Below are 18885 nucleotides of genomic sequence, written 5' to 3'. Positions count from 1 at the left end.
TGCATAACACACTGCATTGCATTAATTCATTGCCAGTCAGGCAAGCTGTTACATCAATCTGCTATAAATATAACAGAAGCTAGAATAAACTGAATGTCAACGCCTTCATGTGTCATTTAGTCAATTTATTGAACACTATGTTCAAAAGGATATGTTGAGATCAAGCAGAATTATCAAGCAAAATCTAGCAACATATCAAGCAATTTGTATAAATATTATTGAACATAGGCTAGGAGTTGACTATCTTAAAAAGGGGTTTCTGAGCTCTTTGAAAATGCAACCAATTAGGTCCTGGATCAACAACACATAAACAAGTCTCTTTGAAGCTGACCAATAGAGGACAGGCATCCTCCTTCCCCTTGGAAACACGTGTTACCCATCCCGGGGTGCATCTCCCTGCTGCCATGACAACGAGGAAGTTCTCTCCCTTCCTCTCCTCCCCTCACTCTCCCTCCCTTTCAAATGGCTTCCGTTGCTTTCCCCTGCCCTGCTTCAACAGACAGTGCAGCATTGCTCTCCCTCTCTCAAACACATTCCAGGAGCAGAGTAGAGGTGCCTGCGGGTAATCTAGACCAGGTGTACAGACCAAAACAGGTCCTGGAACACACTCTCTCTTTCTCCCTCTCCCTCTCTCTCTCTCTCCCTCTCTCCCTGTCTCATGTCTGGAACTGACAGACAACACAAAGCAACCCAGAGCTGCTGGAATCTACTGTATACATTCTTCAAGTGGGAGGTCACAAAATCAACCACTAACACAGACAGAAAAAGAGGGGGTGAGAGAGCGACAGAAGCAAAGCCGAGATCGAGTGAGAGAGAAGGAGGGGGAGGGGGAGTGCACTGTGCATTAGCGTGTGAAAGAGCTGGAGAGGGGTGATGTAAGCATTTCAAACAAGCTGAGGTTTGGGTTTTGGGTTACGAACACAGACGAATGGCAACACAGGCGTCCAATGGGAGTCCTAGGTGACGCCACTCAGACGTAACAGGAGGGGAGCTGGGGAGTGACAGGCTAAACAGAGAACATAGCAACAGCAGTTGGGAGGACTTCTAGAGCTGAGAGTTGTCTGATGATTAGTGGGTATCAATGACCTGAGAATTGCACTACGCAACACACTGCAACACACACTCTCAGGGTTTACTATTGGTCTGACTGACTGGCTGAGGCAACTTAGTGACAGCAGTGGCCGACATGTTGACTTTTCTCTACTTACAGGACCGCAGCACAACCACAATTGAGAGTGTGTGTGCGCAATAGGCTAAATGCTGTGCCACACGTTTGCAGCTGTAGCATCTTGTCTGACAGTGAGACGAAAAAGAAGAAGTCCCCATAGAGTGAAACCGTGACTTTGCAGTCAGAGGCAGCCTGCTTTACGTAAGATGTTAGATAATTATAGTGACTGGGAGAGTGTGACTTTAAGTTGCAGGACGGTCAGCGTGACGACAGCATGGCATGGCCTACCACTCTAACAGGTTTACCCAGGTCATCTGAGAAAGTCGTTTATTTGTATTCAACACAAGTGAATAAACACTCTTACCTAACTATCACAGAGCACAGGAGATGGTAAAGAACACTCAGACTCCCTTGCCTACCATTTATGCACTGATCTAGGATCAGTTGACACCTATGACAGTCAGACTGCATTCAATTAGGAGTTAAAAAACTCAGCCATTCCTGGACCAGTTGTTCGGAGAACAGAAAAGTAATCTCACTTCTATGACCTCCAGGGCAGTGGGAAATTATGATTGGAAATGATGCAAAGTGTGTGACAAGATGAAAGGTATCGCCACCCTGGTGGATGGAGGGTCCCTGGGGGAAAAACAGCCCTCTACGGTGGCTCCTCTGGGACAAACCTAAATGGCTCCATGGTGAAAAACCCACAGAGCTGGGAGACTTGGAGCTGGCCACTGGGGAGGTAAAGCAAAGAGCTCTTTCTCTCTGTCTTAACACTAACCTGAGCAGCAGCTCAGCACTGTGTGTACGTAACATACTAGCATCTCAAACAACAGTCTTTTCTCTTAAATAGAAAAGATAATAAGCAATTTCCTCTTGAAAGTGTAGTTAAAAACTGTATAAGACCACCTCTTAAAGAATATTATCCCCCAGATAGACGAGCTGTTCTGACTGGGCACAACATTAAAACACCATGCGCTGGGTCTCTCGAGTGGCTCAGCAGTCTAAGGCACTGCATCGCAGGGGTTCGATCCCAGGCTGTGTCATAACCGGCCATGACCGGGAGTCCCATAGGGCGGCACAGAATTGGCCCAGTATCATCCGGGATAGGGGAGGGTTTGGCCGGGGGGGGCTTTACTTGGCTCATCGTGCTCTAGCGACTCCTTGTGGCGGGCCGGGCACCTGCAGGCTGACTTCGGTCGTTAGTTGAGTGGTGTTTCATCCGACACATTGGTGCGGCTAGCTTCTGGATTAAGCGGGCAGGTGTTAAGAAGGGTGGTTTGGTGGGTCATGTTTCGGAGGACGCATGACTCGACCTTCGCCTCACCTGAGCCTGTTGGGTTGGGGAGTTGCAGCGATAGCATTATGGTTAGCAGTGTGGTTAAGGTTCAAATCTGATTTCATGACTGTGTTTGTGCCAGCTAGTGACCTCTCTGCAGAGCTGCCTCCAGAACAAGATTCATGACGAAAAACGCTAACCTGCTATTGAATCATTTTCAAACGGAAAACGAAAACAAGCAATTCTTATTGGACAAGTCAAGGTAGTCCCTCACTGTTCCAGTTCTGTTTATTCCGTTTGGTGTCTAATGAATACAACCCCGGCCTCCACGGCTGTCTGGCCGGAAGAGGAACAAAGTCCTGAGTGAAGAACAACAACAACATTCTAAGGAGAACATGGCTGGTTTCTTTCTTGGTAGCTGTAGATCTATTTATACCCTGTCCCCGTCTCTGTGTAGCACAGGGAGTGGAGACTGGAGAGAGAGAGGGCTTGGCTTGACTGGCTGTGAATTCCAGGGCTGACTGAGGAAACCTCATTGTTCCTTTTCCTCGACTGGGGCCTGGGTCTTCTCAGCCAGCAGAAATAGAGAGAGAGCAGGGCTGCCGTGCCACACTAGACTAAGGGTATTAGTATGATTATTAGTTATCTGAAATTAAGCCATTGTGTTCCCATACAAAAGCAATGAAAACTTTGTGCTTTTTAATAAGAAAGAGGGGATATTTCAGGGGCTTTAAAAAGACTGTCTGAGATGGAACCTCTGATGTGATCATCAACAGCCATCAAATTAAAATGTAACAACCATCAGATAATAAACTATGGATGATACCACAGTAGCACTGAATGGGTGTGAAACAACTAACCATAGAACCAACCACCACCACCCTGTGGCCCTACCCGGCCAGCCAGCCAGTAGCTCTCAGCTTTCACAATGCTGCCTGCCTGTCACCCGACTGCTTTCCTGGGCTTTCTGGCAACAACATGTGAGACATTTAGCTAGTACAAAAACAAAAACACACAATGCCCTGGGATGACTGCACCGTGACACCATGTTGAGCCGGGAACAGAGCTCCTGTCTCCCCTAGCTAGTTAGTTAGGAGCTCTTATCAATAATTCCTCATTTGCCTTCCAATCCCTGCTCTGGCTGCTCACCACAACACACTGACTGCCATTTCTCTCATTAGGCTGTTATTTCATCTGCACAAGCTTCACCTCAGAAATACATAAGCAATATTCAGGCTGCCTACCTGGTGTTAATCAGCGCACTATGCTGAGTACAGTGCGCAGTTTGACTAGGCTACTGATATTGCCTGGGGTTGGCTCGGCATGCAAAATGACTTGCAGATCATTGACTGTCAACACAGTTACATGCAGTTTGGGACAAACGGAGAGGACGCATCAGCTGTCATAAACGATCAGGTATTTTTTGTCCATTTTCTGACCAATGCACACTACATCTGGATTGGTTTGGGGTCTGTAGACACAATCGATTGCTTAAAACAGATCAATATTATTGGATTTGTCATACGCATCGGCGGTTTTAGGACTTAGCAGAATTCTATCATTTTCAAACTTAAATGGAAGGGAACATTCGGGGTGCTCGCTGTATAAAAGTCGCTCAAATAACAGCCAACACTTGTCACTGTTGATATCCTATAGCTGGTTTTGATTTGTTGAAATTTAACAACAAAGCAACTGATTTGTTTTCATCCCTGTTTCAACAGCCTCACAAAACTTCCATCCAACATTCTAGAATTTAGATGACTGTCTTCAGCAAATTCTCTTCTAACCAGTGATGTCTGAATTATTTTCAATTTCACTGTGGCCTTTGAATAGTGTTAGTTAAAACAGCACATACACACCAAACATTTGCCCCCGCTCTATTGATTTCAAATTGAGACCGATATGAGTGATTAACAAAGTAGTTTGCGTTTAACTTTCTGCGTTGGCAACCCACTTGAAACAAAATGCAACAATCCCAAATTATTCTACAAGTTGTCCTCTAACCAGTGATATACAGTACCAGCCAAAATTTGGACACACCTACTTATTCAAGGATTTTTCTCCTTTTTACTATTTTCTACATTGTAGAATAATAATGAAGACATCAACACTATGAAATAACACATATGGAATCATGTAGTAACCAAAAAATGTTAAAACAAATCAAAATATATTTAATATTTGAGATTCTTCAAAGTAGCCACCCTTTGCCTTGATGACAGCTTTGCACACGCTTGACATTCTCTCAACCAGCTTCATGAGGTAGTCACCTGGAACGCATTTCAATTAACAGGTGTGCCTTGTTAAAAGTTCATTTGTGGAATTTCTTTCCTTCTTAATGCGTTTGAGCCAATCAGTTGTGTTGTTACAAGGTAAGGTTGGTATGCAGAAGATAGCCCTATTTGGTAAAAGACCTAGTCCATATTATGGGAAGAACTGCTCAAATAAGCAAAGAGAAACGACAGTCCATCATTACTTTGAGACACGAAGGTCAGTCAATCTGGAAAGTTTTAAGGACTTTGAAAGTTTCTTCAAGTGCAGTGGCAAAAACCATCAAGCGCTATGATGAAACTGGCTCTCATGAGGACCGCCACAGGAAAGGAAGACCCAGAGTTACCTCTGCTGCAGAGGATAAGTTAATTAGAGTTAACTGAATCTCAGACTGCAGCCCAAATAAATGCTTCGCAGAGTTCAAGTAACAAACACATCTCAACATCAACTGTTCAGAGGAGACTGCGTGAATCAGGCTTTCATGGTCAAATTGCTGAAAAGAAACCACTACTAAAGGACACCCCAATAAGAAGAAGAGACTTGCTTGGGCCAAGAAACATGAGCAATGGACTGTAGACCAGTGGAAATCTGTCCTTTGGTCTGATGAGTCCAAATTATAGATTTTTTTTTAGATTTGCGCTTAGTGGGACTATCATTTGTTTTTCAACAGGAAAATGACCCACCACACCTCCAGGCTGTGTAAGGGCTATTTGACCAAGAAGGAGAGTGATGGAGTGCTGCATCAGATGACCTGGCTTCCACAATCACCCGACTTCATCCCAATTGAGATGGTTTGCGATGAGTTGGACCGCAGAGTGAAGGAAACAAGTGCTGAGCATATGTGTTGTGTGAACTCCTTCAAGACTGTTGGAAAAGCATTCCTTGTGAAGCTGATTGAAAGAGTGTGCAAAGCTGTCATCAAGGCAAAGGGTGGCTACTTTGAAGAATCTCAAATATTAAATATTTAGATTTGTTTAACACTTTTTTGGTTACTACATGATTCCATATGTGTTATTTCATAGTGTTGAAGTCTTCACTATTATTCTACAATGTAGAAAATAGTCAAAATAAAGAAAAACCCTTAGTAGGTGAGTAGGTGTGTCCAAACTTTTGACTGGTACTGTACATATTATTCCAAGATTCTGTGTTTTTTTTTAGTAAGGTCAGTTTGAACAGGACTTGTAACCCGACTCCCGCTCTCATTCTATTGGTTTTAACGTGATATCAATATGAGTGATTGACAAAAAAGTGTTGCATTTCTATTTCGGCGTCCCCCAAATCAAAATTAATAATTCCAAAATGTAGCTTGTTGTCTTCAGCAGATATTCCCAGTTTCATGTGGTTTTGAGTTGTGTTAGTTTCAGCAGTGCATACAACCTGATGTCCCCATTACCAATATTTATTTATTCAATTATTTATTTAACTATGCTAGTCCAGTTAATTGTAAATTCTTATTTACAATGACGGCCTACCCCTGGCCAAACCCTAACCCAGACAACACTGGGCCAATTGTGTGCCACCCTATGGGACTCCCAATCACAGCCGGTTGTGATACAGCCTGGAATTTAACCAGGATCTGTAGTGACACCTCAAGCGATAATATGCGGTGCCTTAGACCGCTGCGCCACTCGGGAGCCCAATATGAGTGATTAATTGCTACTTGTCAAAACAACAGGGTTTTTGGTGCATATGCAGTTTATAAGGTGCTTGTTTAAAACAAATACAAGTAATATGATTACTATTTCAGCACACGTATGTGTAGGTAGTACATTTTATGTTTATGTTTTCAATATATCACAAACTGTTTATTGATTTGGAAGCTTCAAAACTGTGTTTTGACATTGGGATATTTATCAAAATGTATTGTCAACGGGAAGCAGTAACAGCACAATTTTCCACTTATGTTTTAGATATATAAATGGAATTTTCAACATACATTTACATTAGTATTCTACTTAATTGGGTAAGAACTGCTGAATGAGTCCAAAAACATGATGGTTTGACTTGCCTACAATAAGGCAAGTCAAACCATCAATTATAGGCCAATCTCAAAGCTGTCACCCCTGGTGAAAATACTTGAAACCCTTGTGAGTGACCAGCTAAAAGAGTTTTTATATACTAACTCTATTTTATCAATGTACCAATCGGGTTTCAGGAAGAAGCATAGCACAATTACAGCAGCCATGAAGGTTTTAAATGATATCACTGAAGCTCTTGACAAAAAACAGCATTGTGTCTCACTTTTTATTGATCTCTCTAAGGCTTTTGATACAGTTGATCATGCTATACTAAGGCAGAGATTGTCGAGTGTAGGTCTTTCAGAGCATGCAGTTGCATGGTTTGTTAACTATCTGTCTGATAGAACTCAGTGCACTCAATTTGATGGGCTTAGGTCTGTTAAATTGTCTGTCTTAAATGGTGTGCCCCAAGGCTCTGTACTTGGTCCTCTCTTATTCACTATTTATATAAATAATTTAGACAAAAATGTCCAAAATGCACAACTTCATTTTTATGCTGATGATACTGTTATTTACTGTTGTGCTTCATCTCTTACAAAAGCTTTCCAGAACTTGCAAACTGCTTTTAATACTGTTCAACATACCTTGTCTCAATTGAAGCTTATCCTCAATACTGACAAAACAAAACTAATGGTGTTTTCTAAAGCAAGAAATAGACCTCTGAACCTTTCACCTATTACTACCTGTCAGGGCAAGGAGATTGAGGTTGTAACCTCATATAAATATCTTGGAATTTTGATTGATGATGGCCTCTCTTTTAAAATCCATATTCAACAACTTACAAAAAAGTTGAAGCTGAAATTAGGATTTTATTTTAGGAATAAGGCTTGTTTTTCTTTTGAAGCCAGAAGGAGGCTAGTATCAGCTACATTTATGCCTTTACTAGACTATGGGGATATTTTATATACGAATGCTTCCGCTCAGTGTTTGAGATCAATTGACACCCTTTACCATGGCACTCTGAGATTTATTTTAAATTGCAAAACCCTTACGCACCACTGCACTTTGTATACCAGGGTTGGCTGGCCTTCTCTAGTCACTCGTAGGCTCAGTCACTGGTATACTTTTATTTACAAAGCCATTTTGGGTTTACTACCTTTTTATTTGGGCATTTTTATTGTTCAGAAATGTGGTGGGTACTCTCTTCGTTCGCGGGACTTTATCCTGCTAACGGTTCCAAATGTCCGTACTGAATTTGGTAAAGGGGCTTTTATGTACTCTGCGCCATCGTCTTGGAATGCCTTACAAAATACTTTTAAACTGGATGAACTTGTCCCGATTGGTATTTTTAAATCACGGATGAATGATCTGGAGACTGATTCCCTGACATGTCAATGTTTTTAATTTGCTGTTTTTGATTTTGTTATATTCTTTGTTAATTCTATGGTTTTTACTCGATTACTTGTAGTTTTTCATGTTGTTTGTCTATAATTTTTGTAATGACTTGGCGCTGCCTATCTTGGCCAGGACGCTCTTGAAAAAGAGATTTTAAATCTCAATGAGCCCTTCCTGGTTAAATAAAGGTTAAATAAATAAATAAATAAAAATAAAAAATAAAAAAAAGGCACATACAGTATTTTTAGCAAAAACAAACAAGAAAAACATTTCTCATCTGCTATAACAATACAGTGACTACAAAATGAGATACAAATGGCTACAACTAGCTAGCTAGTCAGCTGACAGGCAAAATGTATCTAACAGTAGTTTCTTAGCTAGCGTGCATCCAATATTGGAGTGCATCCAATAAATATATTGTAAAAAAAAAAAAAAAAAAAAAAAATGAGTGCATAAAATCCTGCACAATGACAAAAAAATTACTACAACATTGACAACTTCGTCAGGAAACACAAGGAAACAAATACTGTACTCACAGTTATTGCATTCACGCACAGTGAAGGATAAAACAGTTAGAATAATAATGTTATAAAGAGATTGTATGCACAACCACAGGCAGCGAACTGAACTTGGTAGTTAATTAACACTGCAAGCCTGTGCTAGCGGTAACCTCATCAGTCACTCTTAAAGGGACAGGTTTTCTTAAAGGTGAATAAAACAGAAATTAATATGAAACTGTTGTTTCCAATGAAATAAATGTTGCAATTAATGTTGTTTTGTTGTACTAGAAGTTATGACAACAAACTTTAATTTATTGGGTTCAATTAAGGATAGAGGTGGCACAAAATCCTATAGGATTGTGAGAATTCTATAGGGTCCAATAGAATTACTTTTGATTCCTAATAGGAAAAGAGTAGTACAATAGGATACCAATAGGATTCTGATAGAGGTGACAAAATCCTATAGGATTGCGAGAATCCTATAGGGTCCAATAGGATTACTTTTGATTCCTAATAGGAAAATAGTAGTCAAATCAAATCAAATTGTATTTGTCACATACAACACACTTAGCAGATGTTAATGCGAGTGTAGCGAAATGCTTGTGCTTCTAGTTCCGTCAGTGCAGTAATATCTAACAAGTAATCTAACAATTCCCCAACAACTACCTAATACACACAAATCTAAAGGGGTGAATGAGAATATGTGCATGTAAGTATATGGATGAGCGATGGCAGAGCGGCATAGGCAAGGTGTAATAGATGGTATAAAATATAGTATATACATGTGATATGAGTAATGTAAGATATGTAAATATTATTCAAGTGGCATTATTTGTCCAAGTAGTCTAATAGGATTCCAATAGGATTCTGATACAGGTGACACAATATCCTATAGGACTACAAGAATCCTATAAGATCACTTTTTATTTCCAATAGGAAAAAAATTGTCCAATAGGATTCTGATAGAGGTGTTACAAAATCCTATAGGATTGTGAGAATCCCATAGGATTCTATTGAAAAAATGCCCTAATCCTACAAGATATTTTGACTAGGGTGGCGAGGAGCACCGAGTGTCACCACCTCGGTTGTTTACTCCTCAGCAGCTGTCTGCCTCTTTCGCTTATCAGAGGCCAGACACTGACAGAGACAAATCCTCCCCACCAGATAGAGGGGACGACTCAGTCACTGCTGCAGCTCGGCAACACACTTCCTGGAAGTACAGCCAACAGGGTAGAAAGAACGGGTCTGTAGCCCTGCTCTCCAATTCAAAACCTTCACAACTTTATTTAACCAATGCAGAAAACACACTTCTCTATGGGCACTACCTGGAAAGAGAGTAAGAAGAGAGGGGTACTTATCTGATTGAGTAATAGAGCTCAGCACCCAAGTGTAAATGAGGCACAAATCAGACGTTCTTGAACTATTGACAGATGTATTCAATCCATCTTTATTCTATCCTTCAGTGAGCTACTACAACACCAGTGGTAGAGGGGAAGGAAGAAGGAGAGAACTGGAGGACTGTCGATAATGGGGAGAGGGGAAGGAAGAAGGAGAGAACTGGAGGACTGTCGATAATGGGGAGAGGGGAAGGAAGAAGGAGAGAACTGGAGGACTGTCGATAATGGGGAGAGGGGAAGGAAGAAGGAGAGAACTGGAGGACTGTCGATAATGGGGAGAGGGGAAGGAAGAAGGAGAGAACTGGAGGACTGTCGATAATGGGGAGAGGGGAAGGAAGAAGGAGAGAACTGGAGGACTGTCGATAATGGGGAGAGGGGAAGGAAGAAGGAGAGAACTGGAGGACTGTCGATAATGGGGAGAGGGGAAGGAAGAAGGAGAGAACTGGAGGACTGTCGATAATGGGGAGAGGGGAAGGAAGAAGGAGAGAACTGGAAGAGTGAGTAGGAGCATCCTACCTCTTATTAATGGGCTTCTCATCCTTCTCGTAGGGCTTGACGAACCACTTGCCGACGCGTACGAAACTGCGGTTCATGAGACAGCGCTCCAGCAGGTTGTGGATGGCTTTGAACAGGAGCGTCCTGCACTCATAGGACAGACCGCTCTCCCACACACCGTCCTCCTCAGCTAGATAGACAGACGGAGAGAGACAGGGTTAGAGTAATATTTTTTAAACAAATTTGCTAATCAGCTCAGCTGCAAAAAACAATTTATATAGCTACACTGGCTACAATTTCCTCTGTTTCACTTTTCTGTTGAACAAACTACCAAGAATATGAATAATTTAACCAGCCTGTATTAGGCTTAATGTATGATTAATTCACTTATTGGCCAAATGCACACAAACATTTCTCTCCGTCTTCTCAGTTTTACTCAGTCAGGCAAGACTTAGTGGTTTACAAGAAACGCTAATGTTACACTAACAACACATAAGACAGTTCCTGAATCCTGACTGTGCCAAAACAGTAGACAGAAGTGTAAAGTAGATGCCAGCAGAGGTGAAGGGGATCAAAAAACCAGACAGGCAAAGGGAGGGAAGTTGATGTGAGCTATGTCTTGCAGCTGCACTATGTTGTCAGGTCCTGGCCAGTAAAAGGGTTATTTGTCATTGTAGTTGGTCAGGGCGTGGCAGGGGGTGTTTGTTTTGTGTTTTGGGGTTTTTTGTCTTGGGGATTTTGGTTCTAGTTTTCATTTTCTATGTCCCGTTTTCCAGGTTTGCCGAGTGTGGTTTCCAATCAGAGGCATGTGTCTTTCGTTGTCTCTGATTGGAAGCCATACTTAGGCAGCCTGTTTTCCTTTGGGTTTTGTGGGTGGTTGTTTTTCGAATAGTGCTTGTGTCCTTACGGAACTATTGTTTGGCGTTTGTTTATATTTTGTTTAAGTGTTCTCTTATAATAAATAAAGAAGATGAGCATGATACCTGCTGCGCCTTGGTCTAGCTTTTACGACGCACCTGACATATGTACACTGCACTGAAAATACAATTATTATATAACACTAAATCTTAGCATAAAGAAATAAAGTATTCTTCAGGAGGCAAATGACAATCACAAGCCTACTATTTCAAATGGGCAGAATATTGTACCTGGCATCTCAAAATATAGATTTGAAACAAAATAGCCAGTCATATCTTTTACTGACATCTGAAAATCGTCTATTGACCGTAAGCAAGCAAGAAGAAAAGACAAACTATAACCGGGAAAGTATTTTTACACTAAGAAAACACAATGCAAGTCTGTCTGTCCTCAGTTAGATAGACAGAGAGAGAGAGAGAAGGAGAGAGAGAGAGAGACAAGGTTAGAGACACAAGATGTATGGAAAGTTGGGGCATAACTAACGAAATTACAGTTAAAGAAAATGAACGCTTAATCCAGTACAAGCTAGACAAGAGACAAAATGCACAAATTCAACAGCACAACGGCAGAGTCATGTCTTAAGTGTAAAACCAAAAATGACTCAATAATCCATGCTTTCTGGGAATGCTATCAAGTCCAGAAGTTGAGGGTGGAGCTAGAAAGATGGCTGTCAAAAGTATTACAATGTAAACATACTTTTAATCCGCCTGTCTGCATATTTCAAGACATGGCATATGGGTGTGTTTTGAGATACCCGATGGATTGGCCGATTGACATATGGGGGTGTAGTGAGATACCCGATGGATTGGCCGATTGACATATGGGGGTGTAGTGAGATACCCGATGGATTGGCCGATTGACATATGGGGGTGTAGTGAGATACCCGATGGATTGGCCGATTGACATATGGGGGTGTAGTGAGATACCCGATGGATTGGCCGATTGACATATGGGGGTGTAGTGAGATACCCGATGGATTGGCCGATTGACATATGGGGGTGTAGTGAGATACCCGATGGATTGGCCGATTGACATATGGGGGTGTAGTGAGATACCCGATGGATTGGCCGATTGACATATGGGGGTGTAGTGAGATACCCGATGGATTGGCCGATTGACATATGGGGGTGTAGTGAGATACCCGATGGATTGGCCGATTGACATATGGGGGTGTAGTGAGATACCCGATTGCCGATTGACATATGGGGGTGTAGTGAGATACCCGATGGATTGGCCGATTGACATATGGGGGTGTAGTGAGATACCCGATGGATTGGCCGATTGACATATGGGGGTGTAGTGAGATACCCGATGGATTGGCCGATTCTCTTCTCATCACTCATCTTGAAAAAACAATCAATTATCAAGCACCATCATCAGCACAATGGAAAAACCAAGTGATTTAATATTTAAATATTGAAAGTGCGTGAGTTACGGAGAGAAACAAAATGGTGCAGTTTCAGCCCACCCCAACAGCAAACAATAATGCTGTTTTTGCACGTACAGTTGAAGTCAGAAGTTTACATACACTTAGGTTGGAGTCATTAAAACTGGTTTTTCAACCTCTCCACAAAATTCCTGTTAACAAACTATAGTTCTGGCAAGTCGGTTCGGACATCTACTTTGTGAATGACAAGTCATTTTTCCAACAATTGTTTACAGGCAGATTATTTCACTTATAATTCACTGTATCACAATTCCAGTGGGTCAGAAGTTCACATACACTAAGTTGACTGTGCCTTTAAACAGCTCAGAAAATTCCAGAAAATGATGTCATGGCTTTAGAAGCTTCTGATCGGCTGAATGACATTATTTGAGTCAATTGGAGGTGTACCTGTGGATGTATATCAAGGCCTACCTTCAAACTCCGTGCATCTTTGCTTGACATCAGGTGAAAATCAAAAGAAATCAGCCAAGACCTAGGAAAATAAATTGTAGGCCTCCACAAGTCTGGTTCATCCTTGGGAGCAATTTCCAAATGCCTGAAGGTACCACGTTCATCTGTACAAAGAATAGTACGCAAGTCTAAAAACCATGGGACCACGCAGCCGTCATACCGCTCAGGAAGGAGACTCGCTCTGTCTCCTAGAGATGAACGTACTTTGGTGAAAAAAGTGCAAATCAATCCCAGAACAACAGCAAAGGACCTTGTGAAGATGCTGGAGGAAACAGGTACAAAAGTATCTATATCCACAGTAAAACGAGTCCTATATCGACATAACCTGAAAAGCCGCTCAGCAAGTAAGAAGCCAGTGCTCCAAAACCACCATAAAAAAGCCAGACTACGGTTTGCAACTGAACATGGGGACAAAGATCGTACTTTTTGGAGAAATGTCCTCTGGTCTGATGAAACAAAAATAGAACTGTTTGGCCATAATGACCAACGTTATGTCTGGAGGAAAAAGGGGGAGGCTTGCAAGCCGAAGAACACCATCCTAACCGTGAAGCACGGGGCTGGCAGCATCATGCTGTGGTCGTGCTTTGCTGCAGGAGGGATTTGTGCACTTCAAAAAATAGATGGCATCATGAGGCAGGAAAATTATGTGGATATATTGAAGCAACATCTCAAGACATCAGTCAGGAAGTTAAAGCTTGGTCGCAAAAGGTTCTTCCAAATGGACAATGACCTCAAGCATACTATCAAAGTTGTGGCAAAATGGCTTAAGGACAAAAAAGTCAAGGTATTGGAGTGGCCATCACAAAGCCCTTACCTCAATCCTATAGAAAATTTGTGGGCAGAACTGAAAAAGCATGTGCGAGCAAGGAGGCCTACAAACCTGACTCAGTTACATCAGTTCTGTCGGGAGGAATGGGCCAAAATTCACCCAACTTATTGTGGGAAGCTTGTGGAAGGCTACCCGAAACGTTTGACCCAAGTTAAACAATTTAAAGGCAATGCTACCAAATACTAATTGATTGTATGTAAACTTCTGACTCACTGGGAACGTGATGAAAGAAATAAAAGCTGAAATAAATAATTCTCTCTATTATTATTCTGACATTTCACATTCTTAAAATAAAATGGTGACCTAAGACTTTTTACTCTGATTAAATGTCAGGAATTGTGAAAAACTGAGTTAAAATGTACTTGGCTAAACTTCAGACTTCAACTGTATGTGTATGTTTGTATTCGGTGTGAGTTTTTGTTTTCCTTCATGACAAATACAATATTAAACACAATGCAAGTCATTTTCTCTGCAGCACACAGAAAACAGACAGAGCAGCTATATTTCACCACAAGTTTCCATTCATGCCTGAAGTGTGTCTGTACCCAGTTAGAGGAGTCAAGTGAAAGCGCTACTGCAGGCTGGCTAGATACAGTACCAGTACAAAGTTTGAACAGCTACTCATTCAAGGGTTTTTCTTTATTTTTACTATTTTCTACAATGTAGAATAATAGTGAAGACATCACAACTATGAAATAACACATATGGAATCATGTAGTTACCAAAAAAGTGTTAAACAAATCAAAATATATTTTATATTTGAGATTCTTCAAAGTAGCCACCCTTTGCCTTGATGTCAGCTTTGCACACTCTTGGCATTCTCTCAACCAGCTTCACGAGGAATGCTTTTCCAACAGTCTTGAAGCAGTTCCCACATATGCTGAGCACTTGTTGGTTACTTTTTCTTTACTCTGCAGTCCAACTCATCCCAAACCATCTCAATTGGGTTGAGGTCGGGTGATTGTGGAGGCCAGGTCATCTGATGCAGCACTCCATCACTCTCCTTCTTGGTTAAATAGCCCTTACACAGCCTGGAGATTTGGACTCATCAGACCAAAGGACAGATTTCCACAAGTGTAATGTCCATTGCTCGTGTTTCTTGGCCCAAGCAAGTCTCTTCTTATTATTGTTGTCTTTTAGTAGTGGTTTCTTTGCAGCAAGTGGTTTCTTTGCAGCAATTCAACCATGAAGGCCTGATTCCCGCAGTCTCCTCTGAACAGTTGATGTTGAGATGTGTCTGTTACTTGAACTCTGTGAATCATATATTTGGGCTGAAATCTGAGGTGCAGTTAACTCTAATTAACTTATCCTCTGCAGCAGAGGTAACTCTGGGTCTTCCTTTCCTGTGGCGGTCCTCATGAGAGCCAGTTTCATCATAGCGCTTGATGGTTTTTGCCACTGCACTTGAAGAAACGTTCAAAGTCCTTGAAATGTTCCAGATTGGCTGACCTTCATGTCTCAAAGTAATGATGGACTGTCATTTCTCTTTGCTTATTTGAGCTGTTCTTCCCATAATATGGACTAGGTCTTTTACAAAATAGGGATATCTTCTGTATACCAACCCTACCTTGTCACAACACAACTGTTTGGCATAAACACATTCAGAAGGAAAGAAATTCCACAAATGAACTTTTAACAAGGCACACCTGTTAACCTCTCTAGGGCAGGTGGCACCAAATCGTCCCACCTACGTAACAGCCAGTTGAATCCTGTGGCGCGATTTTCAAATACCTTAGAAATGCTATTACTTCAATTTCTCAAACATATGACTATTTTACAGCTATTTAAAGACAAGACTCTCGTTAATCTAACCACACTGTCCGATTTCAAAAAGGCTTTACAACGAAAGCAAAACATTAGATTATGTCAGCAGAGTACCCAGCCAGAAATAATCATACACCCATTTTTCAAGCTAGCATATAATGTCACAAAAACCCAGAAGACAGCTAAATGCAGCACTAACCTTTGATGATCTTCATCAGATGACACACCTAGGACATTATGTTATACAATACATGCATGTTTTGTTCAATCAAGTTCATATTTATATCAAAAACCAGCTTTTTACATTAGCATGTGACGTTCAGAACTAGCATACCCCCCGCAAACTTCCGGGGAATTTACTAACAATTTACTAAATTACTCACGATAAACGTTCACAAAAAGCATATCAATTATTTTAAGAATTATAGATACAGAACTCCTCTATGCACTCGATATGTCCGATTTTAAAATAGCTTTTTGGTGAAAGCACATTTTGCAATATTCTAAGTACATAGCCCAGCCATCACGGGCTAGCTATTTAGACACCCAGCAAGTTTAGCCTTCACCAAAATCAGATTTACTATAACAAAAATGTTATTACCTTTGCTGTTCTTCGTCAGAATGCACTCCCAGGACTTCTACTTCAATAACAAATGTTGGTTTGGTCCCAAATAATCCATTGTTATATCCAAACAGCGGCGTTTTGTTCGTGCGTTCACGACACTATCCGAAATGGTAAATAAGGGTCACGAGCATGGCGCATTTCGTGACAAAAATATTCAAAATATTCCATTACCGTACTTCGAAGCATGTCAACCGCTGTTTAAAATCAATTTTTATGCAATTTATCTCGTAAAAAAGCGATAATATTCCGACCGGGAATATGCGTTTAGCTAAATAGAGGAAAAAAAAGAAAGACGGGGGCGACCAGTGCACGCGCCTAATGCCCATTGTCTACTGATCGGCCACTTGACAAAGGCGATCATGTGTTTCAGCCTGGGGCTGCAATGACGACATTCAGCTTTTTCCCGGGCTCTGAGAGCCTATGGGAGCCGTGGGAAGTGTCACGTTACCGCAGAGATCCTTTGTTTTGGAAAGAGATGTCAAAGAAAGCCAATAAATGGTCAGACAGGCCACTTCCTGTAAAGGAATCTCTCAGGTTTTTGCCTGCCATATGAGTTCTGTTATACTCACAGACACCATTCAAACAGTTTTAGAAACGTTAGGGTGTTTTCTATCCATATCTAATAAGTATATGCATATTCTAGTTACTGGGTAGGAGTAGTAACCAGATTAAATCGGGTATGTTTTTTATCCGGCCGTGTAAATACTGCCCCCTAGCCCTAAGAGGTTAATTGAAATGCATTCCAGGTGACTACCTCATGAAGCTGGTTAAGAGAATGTCAAGCGTGTGCAAAGCTGTCATCAAGGCAAAGGGTGGCTACTTTAAAGAATCTCAAATATAAAATATATTGTGATTTGTTGAACACTTTTTTGGTTACTACATGATTCCATGTATTATTTCATACTTTTGATGTCTTCACTATTACTCTACAATGTAGAAAATAGTACAAATAAAGAAAAACCCTGGAATTAGTAGGTGTGTCTATAGATAGATAGATAGAAGCTCCAGGTGCACTGTCTTAGCCTCTGATTGGTTTGCTCTGTCTGGTCAACTCCTATGGTCATTGTCACGTGATGACTTAGAGAACAAGGGCTCCTGCCTGCTGCTGCATAGAATACCACACAAGAAGGCAGTTTCCCTATCCTGGTCCCGGACCAGTTTGTTCCGTCTTGACAGTGACCATAGGATTTGGCAAGATCGCACAAACAGAGCAGGCTAGCAGTGTCTTTACTACCCGACTTTGATAGTGGTGTTTGTTTCTGGATCATGAGCGGCTGTGGCCTGGATGCTCTGCTAATCTCACTAACAGCCACTGTGAGACATCTTAGAGCACTTAAGCTCCTTTCAAACATGTCTCCAGCAAACCTCTGTCCCCGTGTGCAACACCGTGCAGCACCGAGAAATAAACACCAGACATGACCACGAGACATGATCCCCTGTATCTTATTTGACAAGATGTTGTTCCTTATTGTGGCGAGACTCAGTTCTGAGCTAGCTACCGAACTGTGCAGCTATAAACTTCAGGTAAATGAAAATGTGTTAGGCCTACATTGTGGAGACAGAGATTAGTTTAGTTAGGTGAGGAGAAAGTCTACACAGACATAAAGGTACATCAATGATTACGTCTCTCTGCCACTGAAAAAGGAATTTAAACTGTGATTTCTTTGCCCCCCATAGCAACAGTAAAATAAGCCCTTTTGCCCTTGGCAAAGCAGAGCAGTGAGTGCTGAACAGCTTGTTTAAGAGGATCTGGGCTCATATATTTTTCAGGGCTTTAAGTAGAGGGCCTGCTACATTTCACAGGTGCACTTGTAAACAGCCGCCAGAAAAACTTAAAAAGGCCTGACATTTTAACTCGGTTGCCCAATGCTAAAAGAAAAAAGCTGTCCGTCCACCCTGGAGAGAGCTTGACCATGTTCTTCATACCTCTAGTCTCCCTCCTTCCAGCTACTACAAAACATCCCCCATTCCTCAACTCCCCTTCACCCCTCTTTCAGATGCCTTTCCTTAGCCCCTCAGGACACTGAGCCAGCTTCTAAACCTATCTCAGATTCAGCCAAAAAGCCCTAAGCTGTGTGCTGAGAAGAGTGGGTTTCCAGCAAAAAGTGTGTGTTTAGACACTGACATGTCTTATCTTTGAAACACTGTAGAGGAAACAACAGAAACTGTAGGAGGAGGAACTCAGGCATCCCTCCATATATAGTATTCCAAGCTAAAATGAGCGCTGCCCTGGTATTCTGTGCAGTAGGCTGACAGGAGCCCTTGTTCTCTACGTCTGTTTGTTCATAAGCATTTAACATTGAGGCCTCGGCCGACCGACCCCCCTCTGACATGGCAGTCCAAAGTTCACAATTTCATGACAACAAGTAAGCAGCCAGCCAGCCTGGAC

At 41.6% G+C, this 18885-nt stretch overlaps 1 protein-coding gene across 1 annotated transcript in view; it reads right to left on the bottom strand.

The window, feature by feature from the left end:
* The window catches only part of med13a (mediator complex subunit 13a), a 121498-nt gene that overhangs the window by 81001 nt on the left and 21612 nt on the right, over positions 1 to 18885 (bottom strand). Inside the window, exon 3 of the mRNA XM_029691161.1 lies at positions 10485 to 10653. Coding sequence (XP_029547021.1) covers positions 10485 to 10653 — 169 coding nt within the window. The remainder of the gene's footprint in view (positions 1 to 10484; positions 10654 to 18885) is intronic.

Source organism: Salmo trutta, chromosome 15 (assembly GCF_901001165.1).
Source record: "Salmo trutta chromosome 15, fSalTru1.1, whole genome shotgun sequence".
NCBI classification, from domain to species: Eukaryota; Metazoa; Chordata; class Actinopteri; order Salmoniformes; family Salmonidae; genus Salmo; species Salmo trutta.
The sequence above is the reverse complement of the archived record's forward strand: the minus strand, read 5'-3'. Positions and strand labels throughout refer to the sequence as shown.